This window comes from Oryctolagus cuniculus, chromosome 7 (assembly GCF_051225735.1).
Source record: "Oryctolagus cuniculus isolate XC-2025 breed Fujian yellow rabbit chromosome 7, ASM5122573v1, whole genome shotgun sequence".
NCBI classification, from domain to species: Eukaryota; Metazoa; Chordata; class Mammalia; order Lagomorpha; family Leporidae; genus Oryctolagus; species Oryctolagus cuniculus.
Window position 1 is genome coordinate 78,764,679 of NC_142873.1, and position 25,046 is coordinate 78,789,724.

Sequence of the window (25,046 nt, forward strand, 5' to 3'; positions counted from 1 at the left end):
GCCATTGGCCATTGTGGTCATTTGGGGAATGAACTAGTGGAAGAAAGACTTCTCTCTCCCTCTGCCTCTCTGTAACTCTGCCTTTCAAATAAATAAATAAATATTAAAAAATAAGATCCAGACATAAGACATACGTACGAGTGTGTTAGCTCTAATTGTAAGGCCATAAATGCTATGTAGGGCTGTAACTTTCATCTTTAGTTATTTATTGCAGTTTACATTTAAAACAGCAGATACCAAAATAAATATTTAAATAAAGAAAGACTTTTGTACCAAATCCAGGCTAATTTACTCAGTCCTTCCCATGAATCTCCATATATACTTGTCTGCTTCATTGTTTCTCCTGATCAGAATGCTGTAAATTAGGGTAAAAGTTTCTTTGTGACTCTTAGGCAGCCAGTTCATTCAGTCTTTTTTAAAAAAAAATTTTTTTTTAATTTATTTGAAAGGCAAAGTTAGAGGGAGAGAGAGTCAGAGAAATCTTCCATCCACTGGTTCACTCCCCAAATGGTGACAGTGGTTGGGGCTGGGCCAGTCCAAAGCCAGGAGTCAGGTGCTTCCTCTGGGTCTCCCACATAAATACAGGGGCCTGACTTGGGCCATCATCCACTGCTTTCTGAGGCACATTATCATGGAGCTGGATTGGAAGAAGAGCAGCCTGGACTTGAACCGGTCCAGGGCTGAGAATGCTGGCATTGCAGGAGGCAGCTTTACCTGCTGTGCTACAACACCGACCCCTTCATTCGGTCTTTAAGTTTCCTCATCTGTGAAATAGGAGCATCGATAGTATCTTGCACAGGGTTATTGCCATGATTGCATGTGAAGAGCTTAGAACAATTCCTGGCACATTCTAAGTGCCAATCTCTCTCCACCAGAGCCCTATAGAAAATTAAACGCTACAGAAAAAACATTTTGAATGAGTTCTTGCAAGGATGGTCCATAGTACCACTCTAGTTGCATAGGAATAAAATTAAATCACATGCAGTGACATGGTAGTCTTCAGGACTGAATCCCTTTGGGGAACCTGAAATGAGAAAGTCTGCTATGTGTTCAATAAATAGTAACCATTATTGTTTTATTTCCAAGTGACAGAAATCCATGTTCAAACTGGATTTAATAATAAAGGTATTTGATTGTTTTGTGTAAATGAAAAAGCAGAGAAGATTTCACAGATGGTTTGATTAGTTTTCTGGACTTGGTATCTTTGCTGTTTTGTTGGTTCTGACTTTTCTCTGGCCATTGGATCAAACTAACATTTCAACCAAATTTTTAAAGGAAGGATTTTTTTTCTTAAATTTGGCTTATGGCTACAAATCATAAGGTATCTTGTGTATCTAAGTTTTGGATTATAGTAATTATTAAGTAAGACAGTTGTTTGCTTATGTTGTATCTGATATTCTTGTGTTTAAATATATAAGAAAACATTTTAAAGCCTGTAGAAGGTATAATTTTGCTTTCGCAGTTGTACAAATATTAGTTAGAAGTAAGGCCATTTTCCAATTAGAGGCTTTTAAGACAGATTGCCAAGAGAAAAATAAACAAAACAAAAGGGAGAGGAGTTAGAGGAATAACTTGATGAAAATGTTTGGAGAACAGATTACAAGTAGTTGGGGATGCAGTTGAAGTAGCAAGGGCCACGAGTGTAGAACAGTACTCTGAAGTGTAGCTACCCGTTCAGTTGCTGAAGCAGTCCTATCTCGTCTTACTTCCTGCCGAAGATGTTGGGGGAAAGTATGTAGAGAAAGAGCAGGGTGGAGTTGGCTGAAGGATGCCCAAGGGCCTTGCATACTGTGATTTGAAAACCAGCAATAGGAATCTCCACATTGGAAAATGCTATAACCCATTTTTTAAAAAAGATTTATTGGGGCCAGCACTATATTCTGGTATCAGGCGCTATTCAGTATTTTCCATAGATGTCTCTGGACCAGAGCTTCTTAAAATGCTAAGCATCAACAGATGGCTCCCTAATTTTAAGTTACCAAAGACAGTTCTGGTTTTACTCTTTCATAAGCCCTTTATCCAAAAAGTTCATGTTTGTTTTCAGGTGATGTAAAACAAAAAGGAGGCCGGCACCCTGGCTCACTTGGCTAATCCTCCACCTGCGGCGCTGGCACCCCAGGTTCTAGTCCTGGTTGGGGCGCCGGGTACTAGTCCCGGTTGCTCCTCTTCCAGTCCAGCTCTCTGCTGTGGCCTGGGAGGGCAGAGGAAAATGGCCCAAGTGCTTGGGTCCCTGCATCCGCATGAGAGACCAGGAGGAAGTACACGGCTCCTGGCTTTGGATCAGCGCAGCGCCGGCCGTAGTAGCCATTAGGGGAGTGAACCAATGGAAGGAAGACCTTTCTCTCTGTCTCTCTCTCATTGTCTGTAACTCTCTGTCTCTCTCTCTCACTGTCTAACTCTGCCTGGCAAAAAAATTTTTAAAAAAAGGCAAAAAAAAAAAAAAAAAAAAAACACAAAAAAACAAAAACAAAAAGGAAGTTCCTGCAAATCCCAATCCCAGTCTGTATTCCTGGAAAATCATCCCAACAGTCTTTTTGGAACTCTTAGGGTTGGGGAGATCTTTTTGCTGGCCATCTCTAGGACTCCATATATATAATTTTTAGGTTGATTTATTTTTTTGAAAGGCAGAGAGAGAGAATATGAGACTGTATCTCTTCTGTCTGCCAGTTCATTCCCCAAACGCCTGTAGAGAAGCCAAAGCCAAGAGCCAGGAACTGATCTCAGTCTCCCGCATGGGTGGCAGAGACCCAATCACTTGAGCCATCATCTGCTGCCTCCAAAGTGCACATCAGAAGGAAACTAGATCAGAAGTGGAGATGGTGCTCTGATATGAGATGCAGTCATCTTAAGCATAATCTGCTATGCCACAGTGCCATCTCCCAGTATATTCCTGAGATAATCAAACAGAAGGGACACAGAGCTGTCCCTTTCCTTTTGAGAGTGATTTGGAGAACTTATTCTTTGTTTTTTTTTTTCTTTTTTAATTTTTCCAATGTATTTATTTAAAGGGCAGAGTTACAGAGAAAGAGGGAGAGACATACACACAGAATTCTTCCATGGCTGCTATGGCCATGGCTGGGCCAGGCTGAAACCAGGAACCTGGAATTCCATCTGGATCTACCACGAGTGGCAAGTGCCCCAGTACTCTGGCCATCTTCCACTGCTTTTCCAGGTGCATTAGCAGGGAGCTGGATTGCTTAGCCAGCTGCTCCACAACACTCACCCCTGAAGAACTTTTTTCTTTTTGCCCTTTCCTTTCTGTTCCCCAGGCAAAAACAGATGCCCAGTGTAGTTGTAGGAGGCTTCCTGCCATCTTGACTAAGCCATGGGTTTCATGGATAGTCATCTACCTTCAAGATAACTAGATAAGTGGCTTTAGAATCTAGGGTAATATTTTTCACTAGAAGATCCATTAGTTTTCTAAGACTCTCTCAAAAGGTGCGTTTTGTAAATTATTAACAACTTTCATTAAGCGTCATTTGGAGCCATTCAGTTTGAGTTACTTTTCAAAGACAGTTTAAGAATGGATTTGATCAGCATTCGGCTAATTGAAGGATATGCACTTATGCTGCCCTGTTTCTTGAAATATTTTAGTACCTGCTGTGAAAATTATCTCTTGTTTTTGCTTTGTTGTCACAAAACAGAAAGAAGAAGGAAAGCTTCAAGGACAGCTAAACAAGTCTGATTCTAACCAGTATATTAGGGAACTGAAAGATCAGATAGCAGAGCTGAATCATGAGGTAAGTGATAAATTTTGATCTTCACATATTTCTTCCTTCCGTCCCTTGTATCGTAACAACCCTTGACTACTGGTTATAAGGCTGACTTTTTCATGCTAAACATTTTCTGTGAGTCCTTGATTATAATTAATAATATTTTAGAAGATTATCTTTTTAATAAGGATTTTTCTATTCTAATATTGAAGACTTTTTTTCTTAAGACCTTAATCATGCTCTAAAAAATTGATGAATATTTTATGGCAGTTTTTTTGTGTGTATGTTTTTAAAAAGTGTTGATGGTTTGCCTAGGTGTCAAAGTTACTTCAAGTAAACTAAAATTTTCCTTTTACTTGTGGTATTTGCTATTGTGAATAGGAGGGAAGTCTTGTTACTCGTGAATTCTTTTCCCCCTCATGGTGCTATTACTGAGATTGCAAAAAAAGGATACTTGCCTAATATCAGTTAACAGATTTCTTAGAATTTGAACACTTTTCAAAACTGGTTCTGGGTCTGTACTGTTCAAGTCTTGAAATTTTAAGAGTTTTACTAGGAACTATACTGAAAGTATTGAAACTAATGTGTTTTACTTAGAAAGATAGTTTTTGTTGATGTTGCTCTAGATCAGTAGCTGTGTCTTTTATTATTTTGTTATGATAAGCATCTGGCTAACATGAATGGAAAGGCATGTTTATTATTTTGAATTATTTGTAAAATAATGTTTATTCACAGTAATGAGATTTGAAAGGATACTATAAGCCTTGTTTGTTTAAGAAAAAAAAAAAAAAAGAGAGAGAGAGAGAGAAGAGAGGAAACTTGGTTTGGCCACTAAATAAATTCAAACCTCAAAGGAAAAAGTTTAGACATTACCCTTTCCTGGTATTACAGCCTTCAGTTAAAGTCTCAGTGGCTTGGGTAATACCTCCTAGAGGGAGGCAGTCAGAGTAGATTCTGAATGAAGAAGAAACAAAATAGAAACAAAAATGATAAATCTTAGACTTAGTTCACTTGTTCTGAAATGTTGGGGCTCATTCATGTAAATAAATTTTTTAGCCATGATAACGTTTGAGGGATTCAAGATCTTATACATATTATGTTTACCTGTTTGTGCACATTTTTTAATAATCTATTTTTATCTGTAGCCCTGTATGAAGGAACAAGTTACAAATAGGCATGTTCTAGAAATCCTTATTCTTTTGAGAACTCTGGGAATTACTCCTTGAGTTCAGAGGGTGTTCTCAGAGGAAATTTTGGCTAAAATAAAGCATTTTAGTCCCATCTAAAATGTAGAAGTATAGTGGTAAGGAAGCTTTGATATTACTGAATTAAGGAATTTATATATGGAATGACTGTTTTTAAAGCTAGTCTAAAAAGTAGTCAATAAATGTTAATTTTGTCTGTTATGTGCTAGATTATCTGGTTTGTCTAGAGAAACAGAATTTTGGTAGGATGCATATTAGGTATTTGAAAGTAGACTTATTAGGATAGTTGGTTCATGCAGTTATGGCAACTGAGAGATTTCCCAAACAGATTACCTGCAGGGTAGAGATCTGGGATGCCAGGGCACGGTTCAGTCTACGTCTGAAGGCATCAGAACCAGGAAAATCAAGAATGTCACTCTCAGTTCAAAACCAGAAGCCTGGGCCACTGGTCTAAGTCCTGGAACCCCAAAGCCAGTAGTTGACACCCAAGACAAAGTCTAGAGAGCCAAGTGTGTCCAGCTCTCAGTGAGGGACCAGTGTACTTTCCGTGTTCATTCTGTCCACACTCCCACCAGGTGATGCTACCGCACACATCAAGGCCAGCTCTTGCCACCACGCCCACTCAGACTCACATGCCACACTCCAAAGGAAACACCCTCATAGACACTCAAAATAATGCTTTTCCAGTTCTCTGGGTATTCTGAATCCAGTCAAATGGGCACCATAAAATTAACCATCAAATTTCCCTTGTCTAAAAGTAATATTTTCCTAATCAGAACTGATAGAAAATAATTCACATGAAGTTTACTTTTAATGTTTGTGTGGGTAGAGGGCTTGTGAAGGAATGAAAAGAAAACTAATCAACAGAGAAGAATTTTAGATATATTGTGTGAATTAAAGGCCAGAGCAGTGTATAATGAGGTGTTGATCATACAGTTCAAAGCAGTCAAGGTCCTGGGCTTAAGCAGGTGCAGGTCAGAAGCTGTGGGGGAGAGCAGAGGAGGAGTACAGTGCAGCTGATGGTCCTGTGTAAGGCACCGGAGGTGAGAGTGAGTGTGGGTTGGGAGTTGAGAGGAGGCCAGATTAATGGAAGGGTTAATGTTTGTAGCAAGGTAAGGGTAGACTGAATAGAACCAAGTTATGGTGAATCCGCAGAGCTAGAAGGGATTAAATTTGCCACATAATTTAAGCATGTATGAGTATTTGGTTGGAGATTACTTTTCATGTTGCATTCTGAGCAGAGTTTAATTCATTCACCAATTTCAGAGTTTTATCAATAGGAGAGAATCAGTAAAAATAAGTGAAAGTTTAAACCAAGATATCGGTTCTAGTAGACTTACTAGAAAAGTAACATTTGTCAGACCAATAAGGTATTAAATAGAGACAGCTTTTTATTCCAGTATTTTCATTCTTTTGTATAGCACTTCATAATGAGAAAAGGGAAAAAAGATAACTAAAGTCAGTCCAATCTCTCTCTCTCTCTCTCTTTTTTTTTTTTTTTTTTTGATAGGCAGAGTAGGCAGTGAGAGAGAGAGAAAGGTCTTCCTTTTTGCCGTTGGTTCACCCTCCAGTGGCGCACTGCGCTGATCCGATGGCAGGAGCCAGGTGTTTCTCCTGGTCTCCCATGTGGGTGCAGGGCCCAAGCACCTGGGCCATCCTCCACTGCACTCCCAGGCCATAGCAGAGAGCTGACCTGGAAGAGGGGCAACTGGGACAGAATCCGGCGCCCCGACCAGGACTAGAACCCGGTGTGCTAGCGCCGCAAGGCGGAGGATTAGCCTATTGAGCCACGGCGCCAGCCAGTCCAATCTCTTTAAGTTGACATTTACTCATATGGTAGAATTTGCCAGACCCATTGGGTTTTACATGAAAATTAACTTTGAAATATTAGTGTTGTGTTTGAGCATGTGACTGTTAATAGTGACTTTGTTAACTGATTTTTATGTTTCTCAGTGTTGAAGGAAATGTTGAGAGAAAAGTTGCAGATTTGTCTTCCTGAAGTTGGAAAAATGTCGTATAGATTATAATAACTATGATCCCTTAGCATAGACAACTGTATGAAATAATAAGATTAAGCAGGTTATGTTTTATGAATGGCTGAATACATTGCAGGTCTGTAAGATAATAGCAATATTTACCATTTATCAAGTACCAGTACCTACCATGGGCCCAGCATTGTGTCAGACACTCCATCCGTATTGGTTACCACCCCTCCTAACAGTCCATATGAAGGTGGTAGTGTTCTCAGTTCCATGAATTTGGAACTGAGATTCACAATGATTAAGAGTCTTGCCAGGCAGGCATACAAGTAGGAAGGAATTAAACCACTTGAGAATCCAATTTGCTCTGTTCTTTTCTGTGTTGCTTACACAGACATCAGAAAACATGTCATCAATATCCGAAATCTTAAGAATAGCAATTAATGACAGTTTTCACGCTTTTGTTCTGCCCTGACACATGAGTTTTGCATACCTCCAGTAGGTGTGTTCTGCCACTGACTAACCACAAGAACTCCTTGTTGATATTACAAATGGGGATTTATCTGCAGTTCCTGCTAATGCTGCTGTGATCCCTCCTGGTGTCTTCTCTGACTCCCAGCTCCTGCCATTCCTGCTCTAACTACATGACCAGTTTTGCTCCTAATTTTACCTATTTCCCATGGAAACTTTTAAATTTGGAGCCTCTTACGCCTTGCCAAGAACTTCACAGAATCCATTGTGGAAACCCTGGCTTCCCCAGACCTAGGATAAGAGCATGATGAAATCCTCCCCTACTCCCTGCCTCCTGTTCTCTTAAGAGCAAACCTGTAACTCCAATTCAAGTGCTTTCCTTATCCTACCTTCCACTACTCCTCCCTTCTCCCCCCATCATCAGAGCACCTACTAAATACTAGGAACTAGGTTTAGAAATGAAGATAAAAGAAGGTTGAAACACAGTCAACAGTGGAGATGGGCATACAAATAAACAAATTGCAGTACATTATGAAAAGTGAAGTAGCTGCTAGTTACCATTTATTTAGTAGTTGCTCTGAGCCAGACACTGTACTAAGTGTTTATATTTCCATTATTTAATCTTTACAGCAGTCCTATGAAGTAAGTAATATTGTTATTGTTCATATTTTACATGTGATAAAATGGAAGTTCCCAAGGATTCAGTGCCTCCTCATGATCATACACTAGTCAGTAATATAAGTTGGTTTTTTTTAGTTCAGGCTGTATGACTCCAGTCTAGCTACTATAAGCTACAAGCTCAGCCACTAATTGCTATATAGCCTGTTTGAAATATACAGGAATAAGATAGTAACAAAATCTGGGCTGAGTTTTAAAAAAATGAAAGTCAAGTAAATTGAGCATCTAGAGCATTTAAGTCAGACATGAAAGAAAATTGTTGGTTACAGGAATTAATAAGCCAGCTGCATTTCAACTGTCTTCTTACAACTGCTAATCACTAAAGATAAACAATATTTTATAAATGCCAGAAAAGGGAGAGAAAAAGAGGTAGAAAGGCATTCTGGTTTAGAAGCCAAAAGAAATGCACTTAGGACTTATTTGAATGTAGACATATTTGGAGCTATAATTGAATGGCTCAGCTACATTACCAGTTAAGTAGATTTCTCTGGGTCCATTAGAACCTTGCTACCATTTACAGTATTATTTATGGGAAAATGCATACTAAACAAATGGTTTGAACATTTTTTAGAGTATAGATGCGTTTTCACTCCTTTTTGATGGTGATGTAATAGCTGTTCTGGTGGATGTTATGGAAATAAATAAACTTACTTCAGACTAAGAATAACATTTAGTGGGGCCGCTGTTGTGGTGCAGTAGATTAGGCCTCCACCTGGGACACTGGCATCCCACATGGGCCTTGGTTCAAAACCTGGCTGCTCCACTTCCAGTCTAGCTCCCTGCTGATGCTCCTGGGAAAGCAACAGAGGATGGCCTGGGTGCTTGGGCTCCTGTATCCACGTGGGAGACCCAGAAGAAGCTCCTGCCTCTTTGCTTGGGACTGGACCAGCTCTAGCTGTTGCAGCCATTTCGGGAGTGAATCAGAGGATGTAAGACCTCTCTCTGTCTCTCCTCCTCTATCTCACCGTCTCCTATCTCTAACTCTGCCTTTCAAATAAATAAGAAGTAAATCTTAAAAACAAACAAACAAAATAACATACTAAAAATTACTTTTCCCAGTAAACAGCTTTGTTGAATTTTATGGTGTCAGTAAAACAATTTTAATGTGTTTTATGACTTAAAATTTCATAGCAGTTGGGGCCCACACTGTGGTTGATGGACTGTCTTTGCCTGCGGTACCAGCATCCCATATGGGTACAGGTTCTAGTCCCAAACTGCTCCCCTTCTGATCCAGCTCCCTACTAATGACCTGGGAAAGCAGTAGAAGATGGCCCAAGTGCTTGGCCCCCTGCACCCGTGTGGGAGACATGAAGGAAGCTTCTGGCTCCTGGCTTCAGATCGGCCCAGCTCCGACCATGGCAGCCATTTGGGGAATGAATCAGCAGATGGAAGACCTTTCTCTCTGTCTTTAACTCTACCTCTCAAATAAATAAAATATTTTAATAATTTTCATAACAGTAAATCTGGTTCTGTTTGCTTAATGACTTTTCTATATAGATCAAATTTCCCTGTTTTATTAAGCATTATGTGTGGCAGCTGCTAAGCCAGATGTAGATCCTTAGATGATTGTTTAAATATTCATGATTATCCTGTCAAATTATTCCCTCTTTGTAGATTCAGAAAGACTAAATAACCTATCCAAAGTCACAGAACTAGTAAGTGGCAGAGGCTAAATTCTGGACTAGGACTTTTGGTCAAATTGCAATGCATTAAACTGGTATAAATGAAATAAATGAATGAAATAAATAAATGGAATGAAATAAATATGGAATGAAATAAAACCAAACTAACTGTATTTTTAAAAAGAAAGAAAAGCCTTTAAAGCATTTGTATTCATACCCTTCCATGTTCTAAATTAAATTAAAGAAATATGCAAATGCTACAAAATAGCAAATTATAATTTTTTGAGGAAAAAGAAAGAAAAAATAATTGTAGGAATATAATATAGAACCATGAGTAAGACCAACACAGAAATGCATAAAAGGGGGATTTCTGTCATAAACACTAAAGGGAAAACTGGTCACTTAAATATTTGAGTGTCTGAAGAACAGACCAGTTAGTTAGGAGAGCCACAACTCTTCCTGACACTGAGACTTAACAGCTGTTTCTCCAGTGCATCTTCATAAAGGAGACCTACTATGCATTCCCTTAGAACGAATTCATAATCATAAAATTTGAACAATTTAAAGAACAAAAAATTTTTAATTCTTTTGTTTAGAGGCAAGGCATAGAGAAAAGTGCCCAGGTCACAAGTTAACAGCTCAGTAAATTACCATAAAGTGCTCACACTCATGTGCTACCCCCCAAGTCCGAGAAACAGACCCCAGAGACCTGTCCGTACTGTCTCCCTAACATTACTCATGCTGTCCTCCTCAAAGGTGACCATGAGCTCAACTTCTGATAAAACAGTTTAACTTTTGGAACTTTAAATTAATAGCTTCTTGCAGTATGTATTCTTTCATGTCTTGCTTCTTTTGTTCAACATTATTTGTGGGATTTTACTGTTTCATTTTAACATGTAGTAATAGGCTGTTCACTTTTTATTGCTGCATAGTTTTCCTTTGCATAAAGGAAAATTGCAGTTTATTCTGTTGCTAAACTTTTGGGTTATTTCTAGTTTGATCTATTAGGAACATTATTGTTACTTCATGAGCAGGGAAGAAAGTTTTTACTGTCCTACAGCCTCATCAACATGTGGAATTGTCTGTAATTCTAATTTCAGCCATGTTGTGGCTATGCCAAGGTTTTAATGTGCATTCCTCTGACTACTACTGGGATTGGATAGCTTTTCCCCAGCTTTCAGAACAGTGTCAACATGTGGTAGGTACTCCATGTAGAGATTTTTGATGCATAAATGAAGTTTGTGAAAATATTTACAGAGAAGATGACATATAAGCTGCAAAGGGAATGCTAAGAATTTTCCTGATGTGCAGATGTCAGTAGAAAGAGCATTCCAGACAGAAGTAGCAACTAGCACAAAGACCGCAGAAGAAAATGAGTGGTTTTTTGAGAAACCACACTGAGAAATTGTAGTGTAGTGGAGAGTGTGGGGAAAAAATGGCATAAGATTAGAGAGGTAGGTGGGATCAGATCATATACAATGCCTTATAAGCTAGCATACATAGTGTGTTTTATTTTTAGTATAATGGGAAGCCTCTGGATGGTTTTAAACAGGGGGAGATGTGATATCATTTTCCCTGCCTGATAAATGGTGTATTAATTGCAGAAAGGGAAGAATGGAAACAAAAAAATATTAGGAGTCTGTTAAAATAATGCAGGCAGGGGCAAAGGTGGCTTGGAAGGATGAAGGAAGTGGGAATGTTTTAGATGTGAATGTATTAGAGGTATGCTTCTCTCATAAGAGAAAGCAACCAATGACTCCGGAGATTTGGGACTTGAGCAATTGAGTGAATGCTGGGTTGTTGCCACTGACTAGGATTAAGGAAACGTTGCAGACCAAGAACTCTGTTTTGTTTACATGGAGGTTGAGATTCCCATAAACATTCAAAGGAAAGTGACAGATAGGCAGTGGATATGGGAATCTCAAGTTCTAAAGGGACATCAGGACTAAGAGTAGGAACTGGCATATAAATGGCATTGATTTATAAAGAGTAGGGAGTCTGTGCACAGGTTCTGAGGCACTCCTCAACTTCGAGGACAGACAGGAGGGAAAGTGGAGAGTATGGTAACACAGGAGTCCCAAGGAAGACTTTAAGAAGGAAACATTTCAGCACAGGGCTTAGGTTTTAAATTTCCTTTATCTTTCTTAGAAATGAACTTGCTAAGAACAATTTCATGGACCAAGCAGTGTTTAAGACACTGATTAGGATACCGGCATCCCCTATCAGAGTGCCTGGGTTCAAGTTCCTGCCCCACTTCCAATCCAGCTTCCTGCTAATGTGCACTCTGGGAGGCAGCAGATGATGGCTCCAATATTTGGGTCCCTGCCACCCATGTAAGAGACCCAGGTGGAGTTCCTGGCTCTTGGCTTTGGCCTGGCCCAGCCCCAGCAGTTGCAGGCATTTGGGGAGTGAACCAGTGGATAGGTGATTGTGTGTGTCTGCCTTTACAGTAAATGAAATAAAATTTTAAAATTAATAATAAAAATACCAAAGATAGAAAAGAACTTAGTCATTTGGTTCTGTAGTTACTGATGGCTGTTTTTTTCTCTTTCATAAGGAAAACTACTAGTTTTTACTTTCTTCACTATATGCTTGCAAAGCTCCACATTTGTTACCTAGTTTAAAGAGTGGTATACAAGAACAGTATTGGCAAACTACATTGACAGCAACAAGCTGCTTCTGGAGGCAGAAATAAGAATCAAAAATAAAGTTTTTTATTTATAGTGATGACTACTGATGACTTAATTTTAAGAAAATGTTAATGTTTGCAAGAAACTTTAAGGTATGGAACTATAAAATTTTGTATATGTTTTTGTAGTAGAAAATGCTAGTTTCCCTAAGAGTGTGGCAGCTTCTTTAAAAAAAAAAAAAAAAAAAAAAACAAAACAAAAAAAAACTATTACTGGTTTCATAGATTTGTGTTCTCTCTTCTTTTTATTATTTATTTGAAAGACAAAGCAACAGAAAGATCTTTATTCTCTGGTTCATTTCTCTTCTCAAATTCCAAGAACAGCCAGGGCTGAACCAGGCTAAAGCCAGGAACCAAGAATTCCATTTGAGTCTCCCATGTGGGTGGCAGGGACTCATCATCTGCTGCCTCCCAGAGTCTGCATTAACAGGAAGCTTGACTGGAAGCAGAGGTGGGACTCAATCCCAGGCATTCTAGTATGTAATGTGGTTGTCTCAAGCAGTGACTTAACCTGCTGTACCACAACACCCACTGTAGCTTCTTAGTATAAAAAACTATGCTCTTAAATTTGTTCTTTCTTTCTTTCTTTTTTTTTTTTTTTTTTTTTTGAAAGATTTATTGTATTTATTTGAAAGGCTAGTGACAGGGAGAAACAGAGAAAGAGATCTTCCATCTACTGGTTCATTCCCCAAAATGGTAACATGGCCAGGCTGAACCAGGCCAAATCCAGGAGCTCCTACATGGGTGGCAGAGGTCCAGGTACTTGGACCATCTTCCATGCCTTCCCAGGTGCTTTAGCAGGGAGCCGGATGGGAAGCAGAGCAGCTGGGACTTGAATTGGTGCTCCAGTATGGGATACCAGCATTACAAGTAGCAGTTAAACCCCTGTGCGATAACCCCAGCCCCTAAATTTGTTCTTTCTAAAGTACCACGCAGGAGCTCATTCATGCCTCAGGCAAGTAGTTTTTCTTCCCTGCCCAAAAGGTTTCATGGAGATAATGAGTTACCTTATTTTTCTTCCTGTAAACCCAGGCACTCCAGTGTAGGATACGTGCATGCCAACCAACATCTTAACCACTAGACCAAATGCCCATGCACATAAGTCTTAAGAAACCACTTCAAAGGAAACTGGAAGTCAAGATGCTCCTTGAATTACGGGAAATAAAGACAGATGAAGGAAATGACACTAACTATGTAACCCAGAGTGATAGTTTTCATGGTTATTTATAGCAGTTTTAAGCAGATTTTATTCAATGAAGAGGAAGAAACTTCTTTTTGCAACCCGTGAGGAGACCATACTAGTAGTATATTCCGAGCTTAGACATGAGGAAAATGGACATTAAGGTCTCTTCCAGGGGCCAGCATCATGGTATAGCAGGTAAAGCTGCTGCCTGCAGTGCCAGCATCTCATATGGGCACTGTGTTTGTTTCCCGGCTGCTCCACTTCCAATTCAGCTCTCTGCTAATGGCCTGGAAAAAGCAGTGGAAGATGACCTATGTGGGTACCTGCTAGGCACAGGGAAGACCCAGAAGAAGCTCCTGGCTTCAGCCTGGCCCAGCCCTTGGCATTGCGACCATCTCGGGAGTGAACCAGCTGTTGAATGATATCTGTCTCTATGTCTCCACCACCCCTCTTCTAACTCTGACTTTCAAATAAATAAATATTAAAAAAAATAATAAGTCCTTTCCATCCCAGTTCTGTGCTAAGTGTATGAAAGTCCCAGTTGTTAAGGAGTTCAAACTGGGAGGGAATGGCAGTTTAGTCTGGGCAGTGCTGTGGTGCCCCATGGCATCATGGCCTAGAAGCATGTCAGAAAGTCATAGAGCTGCCTGAACTGTGTCTTAAAGGAGGAGTAGAAAATAACCAGGAGAAGGATAGCAAGAGGGTATGTCCAGCAGAGGCATATATGCAAAGACTTGGAGGCAAATAAAGAAGACCAAGAAAGAGCACCATACAAGGATGAGGAAAGGAGTGTGCATTTGCCTTAGCAGTTAAGACACCGCTTGAGATGTCCATATCCCGTATCAGAGTATCTACATTTAAGTCCTGGCTCCACTCCCAATTCCAGCTTCCTTTAATAATGTACACCATGGGAGGCAGCTGGGAGACCTGGATTGAGCTCCCAGGTCCCAGCCTCAGTCTAGGACCAGCCCTGGCTGTTGGGCATTTGAGATTGAAGCGATAGAGATAGAAGTTCTGTCTCTGTCTCCCTCTCCCCTTCCTTCCCTCTCAAATAAATAAGTTTTTTGTTTTTTAAGTAGGAGGGAAAGCTTTAGCGAGGGGCAACTCTGAAACCAAAGAGAAACTTCCTCTGTTCGGTTTGTTTTTAGTGTGTGGTACTGAAAATAGCATTCATAGAGATTGATCTGAAGGCTGAAGAAAAAGCTGTCTTAAACAAAAGGAAATCTGTAAAATACAACCTGTTTCCTTGATTATGTTTTGGAGTGGCTTTGAATTATGTTCTTTTGAGGTCTTGGCCCATAAGATGTGGTTCAGAGCTGATTTGAATCTTTTTAGTCTAATTTGGATATTCTTTTTCTATTATCCACTAAGCTATCCAATTCTTTACCACACTTGTTTTTAATCTTGTATTTTTTAATTGTTAAGAATAATTTTTCACAACATGATTTAATTCTATTTGCATTCATTTTATAACCAAGTAATATATTCATTCTATTGAATCTCAGGTATGAAGTCCCCAAAGAGCTTCAGTCATTTTCTTTTGGTCATTGTAATACCCAGTATTAATTGGATCAGTGGGGCCTTTATGCACTTTCATTAAAGTATGCTCTATATTTTTAATGTAAAAAATTCAGTTTCTTCAACTATGTCAGTTTTTTAAAATACAGTAAGGTTATTTTAAAAACCTTACTTTCCTTCAGATAGAATAATTCAAATTTTTTAGAAGTTTATTTTGGGTCCGGCGCCGCGGCTCAATAGGCTAATCCTCCACCTAGCGGCACTGGCACACCGGGTTCTAGCCCCGGTCGGGGCGCCGGATTCTGTCCCGGTTGCCCCTCTTCCAGGCCAGCTCTCTGCTGTGGCCAGGGAGTGCAGTGGAGGATGGCCCAAGTGCTTGGGCCCTGCACCCCATGGGAGACCAGGAGAAGCACCTGGCTCCTGCCTTCGGATCAGCACGGTGCACCGGCCGCAGCGTGCCAGCCGTGGCGGCCATTGGAGGGTGAACCAACGGCAAAAGGAAGACCTTTCTCTCTCTCTCTCTCTCTCACTATCCACTCTGCTTGTCAAAAAAAAAAAAAAAAAAGTTTATTTTTGGGGACTGGCATTGTGGCATAGTGGATAAAGGGGCCACCTGCAGAGCCAGCTCCCAATATGGGCACTGGTTCAAGTCTTGGATGCTCTACTTCTGACCCAGCTCCTTGCTAATGCGCCTGAGAAAGCAGTGAAGGAGGGCCTCACTTAGGTCCCTGCACCCAAGTGGGAGACCCAGAAGAAGCTCCTGGCTCCTAGTTTCAACCCGGACAAGCCCCAGCTGCTGTGGCCATTTGGGGAGTGAACCAGTGGATGGAAGATTCTCTCTGATTCTCTCTCTGGCTCTCCTGCTTTCCCCCTCTGTGACTCTGCCTTTCAAATAAATAAATAAGTCATTTTTTATAAAACTGATTTATTTAAAAGACAGAGAAAGATAGTCAAGGACCCCTTATACTCTAATGCCCACAACAGCTAGGATTAAGCCGGACCTGAGCCAGGTTCCAGGAACTCAGTCCTGGTCTCCTACATGGGTGGCAGGAACCCAACCATTTGAACCATACCTGGTGCTTCCCATGGTACACATGAACAGGAATTGGAAGAGGAGCAAGGATTCAAACACAGGCACTCTGATGGAGAATCTAGGCATCCCACATGGTATCCCAACCACTTCATGCCAAAACACCCACCCCTAATAACTCAATTTTAAAATGCTACTTGTTTTAAAGAAACAATAACATGGCATTGACAGTTTTCCAAAGTGGGAACGTTTGAAAATGTGCTCTACTAATTTATAAGTGTCAATTAAAGGGAAATTGATAAAAGTTGATAGCTAGCTCTCTGAGATTTACAAAAACTAAAAATGTTAAATTGTGGTTGGAAGTCTTTAGTTCAATCACATGCTTTTCTTGAACCATATCTCACAGATGCAGCTGGACATGAGACAATCAGATTTTCACTCCCCACAAGCTGGACAGCTGAAAATGTCATGCCAGTAGTGCTTGTCACAGCCTCAGCGCTTCTCTGCTGCCTGCCTGATTTAAGTTGTTGTGGTCAGTCTGAGGAACCTGTGATGTGATAAGATAGCATTCATGAGGTCATGTGGTTTGCAAGTGCCCAATCTTAACTGAGCAGCCTGTGAGCACCTCAGGATGAGGAAGAGAGGAATACTAACCTTGTCTGTTAGAAAGCTTATTTTTGTGTTCTGTGGCAAAGTAGGGTGGGTGTGTGGCTATACGCATATAGTATATGTTTTAAAAGTTACTTTCTGTCAGGAGTTTATATTATTCTCCTGAAAAAGGTGAATAAAATAAATTCATTTTACTATACTTATTAGTACTTAAGTCTGAAGTATTAAACTTTTTATTGCAAGTATTTTCTGCCTACTTAAAATGAAGCTCTAGGAGGTAACCACGGTTTCTTTTCTGTTGAGGAAAAATCTGGATATAGATTTACATTGTTTATGAATATTATTTTAATCCATTAAAGTACATCTCTGCATTTCCTAGATAGGAAATTACTTATTAGGCAGGCATTTGGCTCAGAGGTTAAGCTGTTGCTTGGGACGCCTGCATCCCATATTGGAGTGCCTGGATTTGGCTGCACTCCAAATCTAACTTTTTGGGAGATGCAGGTACTCCTGAAGTACTTGAGTCCCTGCCACCCATGTGTGAGACGCAGATTGAGTTCTTGGCTCCTGACTTACGCCTGGCCCAGCCCTGGCTATTGAAGAATTTGGGGAGTAAATCTGCAGATGAAAGAGCTCTGTCTCTCTACCTTTCAAATAAATAAAAAATTAAATATATAGGCTGGCTCCACGGCTCAATAGGCTAATCCTCTGCCTGCGGCGCCGGCACCCCGGGTTCTAGTCCCGGTCGGGGCGCCGGATTCTGTCCCAGTTGCCCCTCTTCCAGGCCAGCTCTCTGCTGTGGCCCGGGAGTACAGTGGAGGATGGCCCAAGTCCTTGGGCCCTGTACCCGCATAGGAGACCAGGAGGAACCATCTGGCTCCTGGCTTCGGATCAGCGCGATGCGCCGGCCATGGCGGCCATTAGAGGGTGAACCAACAGCAAAAGGAAGACCTTTCTCTCTGTCTCTCTCTCTCTCACTGTCCACTCTGCCTGTCAAAAAAAATTAAATATATATGTATGTATATATATATTTGAAAACAGGAAAGAAAAAATTACTTATTTGTAGTCTGGAAACATCTCTATGGTAACATACCCACAAATGGCTGTCTGTTTTACCCATAACTATGTGCATATGTATGTATATGTAATAGCTTTTCTGAAATATTCAAAGATTTTACAGTTCACCCATTTAAAACACTAAGTCAGTGATTTTTAGTATATTCAGAGCCGTGCAGCCATCATCACAATCAATTTTAGGATATTTTTATTTCAAAAAGAAATCCTGTAGCTATTTGCTGTCACACCCCATTTTCCCCTAAGCTTCCCTTCTAGCACCAACAACCACTGGTATACTTTCTATCCCTGTAGATTTCCTTATTCTGGACATTTCATATAAATGAAATTGTGCGATATATGGTCTTCTGTGGCTGGCTTCTTTCACTTAACAAGATTCAGCAATGTTGTAGCATGTTGTCATTCCTTTTTATTGTCTAATATTTCATTCCTTTTTGTCTAATATTCCATCATGTGGACATACCATACTACATCTTATTTATTCATTAATTTGCTGATTATCACTTGGGTTATTCTCACTTTTTTACTATAAAATAATACTGTGAGCATTTATGTATAAATTTCCCATGTGAACATAGGAGAACACCTCAAAAAGTTTGTGAAAAAATTAAATTAAAAGATAGTGTGGGAGCCAGCATTGTGGCACAGCTGCTAAGCTGCCGCCTGCAATGCCTACATCCCATATGAGCACTGGTTCATGTCCAGGCTACTCCAAGTACCTGGGTTCCTGCACCCATGTGAGAAACCAGGATAGAGTTCCTGGCTCCTGGCTTCAGCCCTAACCGTCATGGCCATTTGGGGAGTGAACCAGCAAATAGAAGATCTCTGTTTCTCCCTCTGTCACTCTGCCTTTCAAATAAAATCAGTCTTTAAGGAGAAAAAAAAAAAGATAATGTGAACTTTCCATGAGCATTTTGAAGCCCCCTGATTCACTTTGATTTGTCTAGGTGTACACTTTGTGAAACTACTAGGTAATAACTGTGTTTCACCTTTTGATGAACAGCCATACTGTTTTCCGGAGGGGCTGTACATTTTGCATTCCTACCAGATGTGTATGAAGCTTCTTTCTGATGTCTCTGCATTCTTATTAACACTTTTTATAATTTGTCTTTTTGATGATAGCCATCCTACTAAGTATAAAGTGTCTCATTGTGGGTTTCTTGTGCGTTCCTCTGATGGCTCATAATGTTGGACATCTTTCCATGTGCTTAGTGACCATTTTACTCCTTTTGAGGGAAATGTCTATCCAGATCCTTTGCCCATTTTTATTTTCACTGTATTTGAAAAGCAGAGAGAGACTGCTGGAGAGCATGAGGCAGAGATACAGAAAGAGATCCTGGGGCCAGCGCTGTGGCTTACCAGGTAAAGCCTCCACTTAAGGTGCTGGTTTCCCATACGGGCTCTGGTTCGAGTTCCAGCTGTTCCACTCCAACCCAGCTCTCTGCTATGACCTGAAAAAGCAGTAGAGGATGGCTCAAGTCCTTGGGCTCCTGCACCCACATGAGAGACCTGGAAGAGGCTCCTGGCTTCGGATCTGCCCAGCTCCAGCCATTGCAGCCATCTAGGGAGTGAACCAGCAGATGGAAGATCTCTCTTTCTCTCTCTCTGCCCTGCCTAACTCTACCTTTCAAATAAATAAATAAATCTTTAAAAGGGGGGGGGGGGGCAAATGTCTATAGCAGCCAGGGTGAACCAGGCAAAAGTCAGGAGCTAGGAACACAATTTGGGTCTTCCACGTGGACCACAGGGACCTAAGCATGTGAGCCATCACCTGCTGTCTCTTTGGGTACATACCAGCAGGAAGTTGCATCAAAAATGAAGGACTGAGGGTCAAACTAGGCACTTCATTATGGATTATGGGCATCCCAAGTGGCTTCTTAACTATGCCAGACACCTGCCACTTTTGCCCATTATAAAATTGGTTATCTTTTTTTAAGATGTATTTCTTTATTTGAATGGCAGAATTACTGAGTGGCAGAGGCATGGAGAGAGAGAGAGAGAGAAAGTGAGAAAGTCTTTGATCCACTGATTTACTCCCCAGATGGCTGCAATGGCCATGAGCCAGGAGCTTCTTCTGGGTCTCGCATGTGGGTACAGGGGCTCAAGGACTTGGGCCATCTTCCACTGCTTTCCCAGGCCATAGCAGAGAGCTGGATTGGAAGAAGAACAGCTGGGACTCGAACTCGTGTCCATATGGGATGCCGGCACTGCAGGCAGTGGCTTTACCTGCTACGCCACAGCACTGGCCCCAACAGATGAATTCTAACTGCCACTTTCTAGATGTTTCTAGTAATACTTTCTAGTGTTATTCTAGACAAGTTAATTCACTTCTCTGTCCCTTAGTCATCTCGTGAAAGTTATTTTGGGGATTAATAGTAAAAAGGCACTTAGCACAGTGTATGGGACTTAGAGCTACATAAACGTTCTTATTACACCACCTATAGCACAAAACATTTATACATCATACAGTCACAAGGTAGTATTGTAGATCTAATGGCCCTACTCCCCTGCTTCCCTGGTTCCTTCATGATAACGTTCTGAGTCTTTACACCACTTCATGGCTTAGCACCTGTTTTCCTTCACGTTGCTCCTCTCAGTCTCAACTTGAGACCTGTATCCAGCCATGCCAAATCAACTGCAGTTTCCCAGCATGCAACACAGTCTCTGGCTTCTGGGCTTTACCCTATGCCATCTGTGCCTGGGTTTTCCCACCCTGCACCTTCTGCTTATCCTTTGAGACCCAATTCCTGCATCAGCATCTTACTCCTTCCCTAAGAGTTCTCCATTCTAGCCAGTGTATTGCTTCTCCTGTAGGCTTACATAATTGTTAATGTGCCATCTTGAAATTAGCTGTATCAGAATTTTTTATTGTTATTATTTATTTGAGAGTCATAGACAGAGCTGCATCCACTGCATGTAGCAAGCCAGAAGCCTAGAACCCAATCCATGTCTCCTATGTGGGTAGCAGGAACACAGCTCATCACCTGCTACCTCCCAGGGTGCATATTAGCAGAAAGCTGAAATCAGGAGCTGGAGCTGAGAGTCAAACACAGGCACTCCAATATGGGATGTGGGTGGCCCAACCAGCTTCTTAACCTCTAGCCAAATGACCACCTCTGTTTAGGTTTTGTTTGTTTTGATTTGTTTTTGTCTTTGTCTTTCCCTCTAAACTTTTAACTCACTGAAGGCCAGAAGCCTTGCCATTATTTGTCCTTGCCTTTCCCACATGTAGTACAATACTTGTCACCCAGGTGCTCAGTACACATTCTAGTTAAAGTATTGGAGACTAATAAAACCCAGGATACAGCTTTAGAGGACAGTATTTCCTCCTCTCAGAATTCAATCCAGATAGAAAAGAAGTACTTCATTTTCATGAGGGTATTTCACTAACGGTTTGACTTTTTAAAATGCTTTAGCTAAAGGTTAAATCAAATGAAATCTACGTGACACTTTGATGTAGCTTTAAAAAAAAGTTCAGAGTGAAACAAGTGTGAAGTGATTTATTTCCTGTAATTGGTCATAAATTTACATAGAACCTCATATATTCCTAGCCTTAGTACCACTGACATTAGACTGCCTTCTAAATAATGTTAATGGTTTCAATTTTGTCAAGATGTGTCAGCTGCCAGGAAGAAGACTTTCAGGGGCAGTTTCATTTTGTTTGCCCAGAACACTGAATAGAGCTAAGTATGCCCTGTTGAAAGACTAAGAAAGAATTCTCTGTAGGCTTCTCACCCCTCCTTCTCTGCTAACAAGTGTATAGTGTAGGTTTCCTCCAGTCCAAACTTTCCACCTTTTTCACTTACCAATGTTGGTACATATTTTCATTGCTTCTAAAAATGTGAGTTTTAGTGAATTCATCCATTTTATATAGAATATATAACTTTAAAAATTTTTAAATGTGCTTCATAATTGTATTATTATACAATACTGAAAAAAAAGTTCTTTAAGCTTTTCAGTATTATTTCAGTACAGTTCTTGAGAACTTTTTTTTCTTTTTGAACTTACTCTGATTTGAAGTACTGTGAGTAGGGTTTTGGTCTTGTCTGTGTAGTGCAGTGATGAAGAAGTCGTGACCTCCCGTGATCACTTTTATTGGTTTCCTGTTCTCATTCTCTGGAAGTCTGTCAGTTTGTATGCTTGTTACCAGTTTTAATCTTTGTCTTGTTTACAATTCAGTTTTTAAAGAAACTGATAATTGAGAATAAACTTTGATCATTTTCTGTATTTCTGCATTCTGTAGGGAATCCAACAAAATTACTGATCAAACTCTGAAAGAGGGGGAAAAAGTAAAGCCTCCAGAACCTAAATACAAACCTGTGTGATGGTGGACTTCACAGCCATCTTCTCACATAAAGTATAATGTACAGTTAATGTGCACTGCACATCACTTACAGAAATGTTACCTTTAGTTTAAAAAACTTTAGCTTTCTGTTTTACAAAGATTGATTATACAAACCCAAGCGTACAAATAGGAGCTTTTATAATCTGATATGACTCAGTCCTGGAAACTTACTGCAACTGTTTTGCAGTTCACTTGGTATCACATGACTCACTTCAATGGTTTAAACCCTGTCTAGTAGTGATCAAAGTTCATTTGGTTAGGGGTTTTTTTTGGTGTGTGGATGACTTTTTTCCACTTTGTTGTGGATTGATTGTCTTTCAAAATACCCAATGCAGTCCTTCCTCTTATTCTTTTGAATCTCAGAAAGTTGTAGTTGTCTGCACGGTGCAACCTCCAATCACACATGGGGGAAAATTTTTTTAACTTCAAATAATACACATGGAAGTACTTTTAACTAAAGTCTCATATGAATATAAGAGCTTATTATTAAGTCTATTATGGTGCCCCCAAATACTAAAATTGAAGAAGACTTAACTTAAGTTACCCATATCCTATGATATGCTAAAAGAAAGCATACATATAGAGAGCATTTTGGATACTTACCCAAGTGATTTAATTTTCTTAGCACAGATTTCTCTGTTATTTATTAAGAATCTATATTTGTTGTGGCACCGTCACTTGGGACAACCACATCCCCATTGGAGTACACAGGAGTACATAGTCCTGCCTCTGCTTCCAATCCAGATTCCTGCTAACATGCAGCACGGGAAGCAACAAGTGATGGCTCAAGCACTTGGATCTCCCACGTGGGAGACTGGAATGGAGTTCCTGACTCCTAGCTTTAGCCTGGCCAGCCCTGACTGTTGCAGGCATTTGGAGAATAAAACAACAGGTGGAAGATACCCCTCTTTCTCTCTGTCTTTCTCTCTCTCTATCACTGTCACTCTGCCTTTCAAATAAATGAAAGCAAATAAACAAAAAAACTTATAGTTAGAGACTACCAAACTCTAATACTGACATTTTTCATGTGTTTAACATTTACTGATTTAGATAATAAAGCAGACTAGTGAAAAACTTTACAAAAATATGTATTCTTAATGAGTATGAAGTCCTGTAGAACTTCAGGATGTTTATCCCTGCAGGTTTTCCAGCCTGGAAATTTCAGTGATAGTTTTTATGTGAAATAGCAGTAATGGCTTTTAATAGTCTTTTTCAGTGCTTGGATTTTTACTGTCATACAGTTAGAAACTCTGCTGTTTCCTGTCAAAACCTACATTCATCAGACTATGAACATGACAGCTTCCTGTTTTCTTATTAACTATACTGCATTTTGTGCCTATATTCTGTGTAAGTTGTTTAATATCCTATCACTTTCCTTTTCTATTTACCAAATGCTCTTGGGGTTATCTTTGTATAATGTACACAGAAAAATTTAAAAAACTAATCTCGGTTGGTAGGGCAAGGCTAAGATTCTGTTAGCTTTTTAAGTTAATGATGAGTTTATCAAATTCTTAAATATTATTTAAATATATTCTACACATTTTTACTTTTTTTTACTCTGTCTCCTAATGCATAACATGATGAAGCAGTCCACATCAGGTAAGAACCAATGCATTATTTGGGTCTTGATATTAGCACTCCCATCTGACTACTTATTAATATTCTCATTCAGCATTTAAAAGAATGGGATGATAATCAGTGCCTAGGGACCTTTTTCTTTTTTTCTTTCTTTATTTATTTATAATTTTTTTTGACAGCAGAGTGGACAGTGAGAGAGACAGAAAGGTCTTCCTTTGCCGTTGGTTCACCCTCCAATGGCCACCGTGGCCGGCACGCTGCAGCCGGTGCACCGCGCCAATCCCATGGCAGGAGCCAGGTACTTATCCTGGTCTCCCATGGGGTACAGGGCCCAAGCACTTGGGCCATCCTCCACTGCACTCCCTGGCCACAGCAGAGAGCTGGCCTGGAAGAGGGGCAACCGGGACAGAATCCAGCGCCCCGACCGGAACTAGAACCCGGTGTGCCGGCGCCGCAAGGCGGAGGATTAGCCTAGTGAGCTGCGGCGCCGGCCAGGGACCTTTTTATAAATGTAGTTCATCAGCCAGCAGTTATGTAACTCTTAGCAAGCCAGAATGCCAAATTCTAGAATGCATAAGTGATTAAGAAAGAACACCTACTGTTGTGAGGCTAACAGGAGAAATAGAATATATATAACAACCATATTTTTCCAAACAGTGCTTGTTTTAAACATTTGGTTCCAGTGCCAACTCATATGATTTGGGAAGTCAGTCATATGTGTGTTTTAGTAAGTACAATATTAATGAACAATATTTATGAAAATATGTTCATTGATTTTTAAAATACAATAAAATTGTAAAAAATATTTATTAAAATAGTTATTTTAAACTAACAATATAATACTAGAAAATAATACTCTTAAAATAATGTAAAAAGTGTTTTTATTTTCTTATTGAATCATTTATAGTTTTGTTCTGATTAGTTTAGCTACTACTACCAAAATGGTCAAGCTACAAATAAATTTGGAAGTATACTTTAGTGTTTTATTTATGATCTTACTCTTGGAATGCAACTTATTAAAACCATGAAGCTCATTGTACACCATGGCAAATGTTTGTTTTCAGATTTATATTCTACCTCTTTCCCAAAAATTTTGAGAGTTTACATAAATACTTCTAATACAAAAAAGCCTGAATGTTAGGGTAAGCCAAACTAAACTGCTGATACTTGTCTTTCACTTACAAAAATTACAGTATCATGTAGTTCAACCTAATTGTTAAAAAGAATCATTGTAAGGTCAAAATCTAGTGAAATCAGAGTAAATATTAGGACACAGAAATGCATACGGTATCCATATTTCAGAGCCCAAACAAGACATTTCTGTTACGGGTGGCCTTGAAGAGGATAGGAAA

General features: G+C 40.0%; 1 protein-coding gene across 10 annotated transcripts in view; it reads left to right on the forward strand.

Annotated features, from left to right (window-relative positions):
• Nucleotides 1–25,046, forward strand: part of EVI5 (ecotropic viral integration site 5) — a 235,525-nt gene that overhangs the window by 190,893 nt on the left and 19,586 nt on the right. For 7 of the 10 annotated variants that reach the window (XM_008264880.5, XM_070078034.2, XM_070078035.2 and 4 more), the window contains one exon: nucleotides 3,645–3,740. In XM_008264880.5, the coding sequence (XP_008263102.1) occupies nucleotides 3,645–3,740 (96 nt within the window). Of the gene's footprint in view, nucleotides 1–3,644; nucleotides 3,741–8,816; nucleotides 9,106–9,280; nucleotides 23,100–25,046 lie in introns of those variants that run through there. The other 3 variants (XM_089300350.1, XM_089300351.1, XM_089300349.1) reach the window with 3 other exon arrangements.